The sequence below is a fragment of the Plectropomus leopardus genome, unplaced genomic scaffold (genome assembly GCF_008729295.1).
Source record: "Plectropomus leopardus isolate mb unplaced genomic scaffold, YSFRI_Pleo_2.0 unplaced_scaffold1770, whole genome shotgun sequence".
Taxonomy (NCBI): Eukaryota; Metazoa; Chordata; class Actinopteri; order Perciformes; family Serranidae; genus Plectropomus; species Plectropomus leopardus.
Genome location: NW_024619054.1, coordinates 2,207 through 7,856, shown reverse-complemented (window position 1 = coordinate 7,856; position 5,650 = coordinate 2,207). Strand labels below are relative to the sequence as shown.

General features: G+C 49.7%; 1 protein-coding gene across 1 annotated transcript; it reads right to left on the bottom strand.

The window, feature by feature from the left end:
- Positions 1-170: 170 nt before the first annotated feature.
- Positions 171-5,402, bottom strand: cdc27 (cell division cycle 27). The gene is made up of 14 exons (XM_042515087.1): positions 5,294-5,402; positions 4,850-5,070; positions 4,478-4,577; positions 4,193-4,302; positions 3,230-3,329; positions 2,919-3,099; positions 2,451-2,623; positions 2,196-2,348; positions 1,860-1,940; positions 1,577-1,704; positions 1,008-1,125; positions 784-912; positions 547-621; positions 171-441 (listed from the first exon to the last, which is right to left on the bottom strand). Exons 1-14 carry the CDS (start codon positions 5,315-5,317, stop codon positions 268-270), a joined length of 1,767 nt encoding a protein of 588 aa, XP_042371021.1. The 5' UTR covers positions 5,318-5,402; the 3' UTR covers positions 171-267.
- Between the last annotated feature and the right edge of the window lie 248 nt (positions 5,403-5,650).

Sequence of the window (5,650 nt, the reverse complement as noted above, 5' to 3'; positions counted from 1 at the left end):
CGGCCCCGAACCCACCGGCCCTGAACCCAGCGGCCCTGAACCTACCGACCCCCGAACCCACCGGCCCTGAACCCACCGGCCCTGTTCATCAAAACACTTGTGTCCTCCTCCATTTGTGAGAGACAGGTGGAGAGAAAGAGAGAGATACACACAGGTGAAGAGAGAGAGAGAGAGAAAGAGACAGGTGGAGAGAGAGACAAGGTTGTCCTGTACCTGTTTCACCTCTTCAGGGGCTCTGTACCTGTCTCACCTCCCCTGGGTTCTGTCTCACCTGTCTGGACCCTGTCTCAGCTCTCCAGAGCGTGTCTCACCTTCGTCCTCGGGTAGGTATCTCTTGTCGATGGCCTCTTTGATCTGGTTGTTGGCTCCTTTAGGATCCAGATCCATCGCCCAGCTGAAGTTCATCAGAGCCAGGTGAGTCTGACCCAGCTTCTTATACACCTGACAGACAGACGGCAGTTAATGCTGTTAACCCTTTCACTGCTGGACACCTGAGACTAAACACGGCGGTTAAACTACTGATGTATGTATTGATCTGTATCGTACCTTTCCTATGAGGAAGTAAACCAGAGACTCTTTGGGAACAATCTGTTTCAGCTCCTCCAACTCCTGCAGAGCCGCCTGCAGAGAGACAGACAGGTGAGAGAGAGAGACAGGTGAGAGAGAGACAGACAGGACATTGATTACCTTGTCCTTGTCGTTACTGGTCAGTATCAATCAGCAGTGATTGCCATGTACATGTCGTTAATTAACAGTACAGAAGTACTGATCGGTATTGATTACCTTGTACTTGTCGTTGGCGAACAGGATGGAGGCTCGGTGGAACTTGCAGAGCGGGTTTTTGGGGTCGATCCCGATGGCTCTGTTCAGAGTCTCTAAAGCTGCATCTGACTTCTTTAACGCATGCTGCACCTGCGCACACACACACACACACACACACACACAGGTATGGTCACTGTTGATCAGGTAGCGTCTGTTAGCAGGACGATGCTAACGTGCTAACGTACCACTCCGATGTGGCAGAGCAGCACGGAGCTCTGAGGGTTGATGCTCAGCGCCTTCTTAAAGTGGATCTCTGCCAGATTAAACTTCTCCTGTTTGTAGTAGATCATCCCCAGACCATACCTGGACACACAGACAGGGGACACACAGGGACAGACAGAGAGAGAGAGAGAGAGAGGGACAGAGAGACAGAGAGGGACAGAGAGACAGAGAGGGACAGAAATGGATGGACACACAGGGGGACAGACAGGGGCAGAGAGAGGGGATAGAGACAGAGGCACAGAGAGGGAGTGACAGAGACAGACAGAGGAGGACAGAGAGAGACAGAAACAGAGAAAAACACACAGAAAGACAGAGAGAGACACAGAGAGGGACAGAGAAGAACAGAGAGAGACAGGGACAGAGGAACAGTGACAGAGAGAGACAGAGAGGGACGGACAGGGACACAGAAGGACAGAGGGACAGAGAGAGAGACAGAGCGGGACAGGGACATACAGAGACATGAGGACACAGTGAAACTCTGGTCAGGTGCTGAGTGTTACACAGTGCAGTCCACGGTGGTTGCCATGGTTACCAGGCGTTGTAGTGTCTGTTGTTGACTCTTATGGCGTTCCTGAAGCAGGCGAGCGCTCGGTCCAACTCCTCCGTCAGGACGAACTCATGTCCCAACAGAGTGTAGGCATACGCAAAACCAGGGTCCACCTGAGGGACAGACAGGTCAGAGAGACAGACAGGAGGACAGAAGTGTCCTGCTGTTGAATTAAGTCCCTCATACTAAACAGTCAGAGCTTCAAACAGGTGAGGCAGTGGGTGAGACAGCCAGTCTAACCGTGGTATCCATGGTAACAGTGACTCACCTGGATGGCTCTCTGGAAGAACTTGATGGCGATGTCATGTTCCCTCTGAAGACTGAAACAATTTCCTGCTACACACCAGGCCTGCAGAGAGACAGACAGGTCAGCTCACAGACAGACAGGTCAGCAGAGGGACAGACAGGTCAGCAGAACGACAGATAATCAGAGAGACAGACAGTTGTGTGACGGAGAACTTTGTCTTTAAAGAAAAATAACAACAGTCAACATCTTAAAAAGACACCACAATCCTTTAAACTGAGGACAGAGTGTCAACAAGTGGACAAGTGGACAGATGTAGTCCTAACCTCAGGACAGTGTGTGGACAGGTGTATTACCAACCTCGGGACAGTTCTTGTCCATGTCTGTCAGGTCTTTGGACAGGGCGGACAGGGCCACGTCTTTCTGCAGGTGCCACAGGGTGGTGGAGTAGATCTCCATGCCCTCGACTCGGAACGACTCGATCCTGCGCACCTCGCTGAACAGACGCTCCGCCTACAGACACATGACATCATCACTCAGGTGTGTGTGTCACCTGTCTCAGGTGTGTGTGTGTAAACTGTGTCAGGAGTGTGTGACCTGTCTCAGGTGTGTTACCTGTGTGTACTCGGCCAGTTCGAAGTAGGCCCTGCCGATGTGTGTGAGGACCCAGCCGGTGTTGTAGTGCTGGGGTGGGAGGGAGGTCAGGATGTTGATGGCGTCTCTGCAGTTGTAGGAGCAGAGCGCCTGGTAACCACGGCCCAGTTCCCGTAGCAACGCCATCACGCTGTCTGTCAACAGAGACGATGATGTCACAGTGACTTCCTGTTACAGATCACATCAAACAACATGTCTGCCCTCTCTGCTACTGGGGGAGTACTGCAGTATCTGATAGTATCAGCAGTATTATCTCTGCAGTATTGCATAGTATCGGTAGTATTAGTACTGCAGTACAAAACAGTATCAGCAGTAGTATTACCTACGGCGGCCCTCTGGCACTGGGGGTGTCAGGCAGACTCAGACTGCAGTATGTGATAGTATCAGCAATATTAGTACTGCAGTATGTTACAGTATCAGCAGTATTACCTGCGGCGGCCCTCTGGTACTGGGGGATCTTGGTGTCAGGCAGACTCAGACTGGGATCCAGTCTCAGGATGTCCAGACTCTCGTTCAGGTTGCTGCTGTTTGTCGTCTTTGCTGATTTACATTTTGTTTTCCTGTTTGGGATCTTTGTGGGAAACTTCATCTTTAACTTCTTACTGTTCTCCTGCACACACACACACACACACACACACACACACACACACACACACAAAAAAACACACACATTACATGTATTATTATTCGCACACTGCAGTGATAGTACTGCAGTAGTACTGCATTAGTCCTGATGGTACCTTGGCAGTGGAGCTGGCGCTGGTAAACAATCTGGAGCTTCTTCTGGGCTGAACATTTGGAGGACCGGACATACTGGGACTGAGGACCTGAGGGGAGCCACTGAGAGACAGACAGGTCATCAGACAGGGAGACAGGTCATCAGACAGACAGGTTATCAGACAGACAAACCACGGCCACAGGAAGTGCTCCGGGCTCTGTTGATGAATTACAGGTCCGGTTCGGTCACATGACACCCTCTGACCCAGAAAGACTTTTCCTCATTGACTTCCATCAGGAAACAGACATCAGTGAATCATTTGTTGTGAGTGAAACGTCTACGGTCTCTGATTTAATCCATCCGGTTCAACCTAACCCAGTAACGTTTGGAAAGTCTGAAAGAGCCGAAAGATTTAAGTTTTTAGACCGCCGTGCAAGCTGGCAAAGCGCTAATCTAGAAGTCACTCCGCCGGCTAGAGTTACCTGCTCGGGCACACTCGGGCTAACTCGGGCTAACTCGGGCACACTCGGACACACTCGGACACACTCGGGCACACTCGGGCTAACTCGGGCACACTCGGCTGTAGTGCGTCTGAAGTGCGCTGCTCTGTGAGTTGTAGATCTGCATATTTTAATGACTTTCTGCCTCATGTGTCACAAAACTGTATCCAGACTGCCCTATACATCTATGTATCTATCTATACACACACACACGGACACTCTATACATATACATCTATTTATATATCCATCCATGGTTAAAGGTAAACAGAGCTGAGCAGGTCTCTACAGTTCAAACTGATAAACTTTATTGTTTTATTATAAATACACACTCAGGGAGACACTCCACCTGCCCATCTGTCTCTGTCTGTCTGTCTGACACTGGTGCAGACAGGAGTCCACCTGTCCACCTGTCTTTGTCTGTCTGATGCTGTCTATCGGTCTTTTCCGTTTGTCCTCCAATGGAGGACGGAGGACGATGGTCACCTGGTATGAGGAGCCGAGGTCTGTGATTGGTTGAAGGGGATGGGCAGGACATCTCTGCTGTTACCGCTCTGACTGAAGACAGACTTGGACTGACTGATCCTGGAGACGGACTGAGAGACAGACAGGTAAAGAGGGACAAGGTCAAGGTCAAATTTATTTACATAGCACATTTAAAAACAACCAAGGTTGACCAAAATGTTGTAAAAACAGGTGAGGAGAGAGACAAACGGGTGAGGATCAGGAGTGTGTATCAGGTGTGTGTGTGTGTGTATCAGGTGTGTGTACCTTCTTGCTGGGAGCTGTAGTTTGGGTTTCCATGGTAGCTGAATAGTTCTGTAGATATGTGGGGTCTCCAGGGCTGGGCTCCAGGGGCAGGATACCAAAACTACACATACACACATACACACAATATACACAATAAACACACAAACACACACACAAAATACACAGTCAAGTGTTATCTGTAATGTCACAGAGTTCTATATGAGCACTGTCAGACACACAGGTAAACCGACACACAGGTAAACCGACACACAGGTAAACCGACACACAGGTAAACCGATACACAGGCACAGTGACAGACAGGTAAAATGACGCACAGGTAAACTGACACACCTGTACCTGCAACTTTTACTTGTACAGGTGTATGTAACTCACCTGGGCGTCAGTGGGCTGAGTGCTGCAGGGCCACCCAGTAAACTCCGCCCACTTTTGGGCTTGTTCTGTTTAGCCAATAAGGAGCCAGCTGATGCCATGGAAACTGTGTTCCCCAATAAGGAGCCAGTCTCCGGGGAGATGAGGGAGGAGTCAATGTAGGAAACCGACAAATCAGATGTCAGCTTTCCGTTCGATGATTCTAGATTCAAACGATTCAACTCCTGAAGAGAAAAACACATTTAATCCATCAGATTGAAACCAGCTCCGTAATCTGATCATTCAATCTGATTATCAAATGAAAACCAGCTCAGTAATCTGATTATTTAATCTGATTATCAGACTAGAACCAGCTCCATAATCTGATCATTCAATCTGATTATCAGATGAGAACCAGCTCAGTAATCTGATTACATGTGTGGTGTCAGGTGCGTAGGCAGGGCCTACCAGTGTGTCCTGCGGCGTCTCCATGAGGGCGGTGTCGAGCCGGTGGGAAGGATTTTGGGCGGGGCTAATGGATGGTGGGGGCGGGGCTATAGAAGAGTTCTGTAAAGAGGACAACCTAAAGACCTGATCTGGATCTGGTTTCTCTCCTGGAACACAGACCACAACGCACATCTCAGAGACAGGACGGTCACATGATCAGGGTCATACAGGTCACCTGCACAGGTGTGTGTGTGTGTGTGTGTGTGTGTGTGTGTGTGTGTGTGTGTGTGTGTGTGTGTGTTACCTAAGTGACAGAGGTTCTGGAACGGCGACCAGAGGAACGGGTTGAGGGTTAAACTTCTCTGGAAACACTCTGCA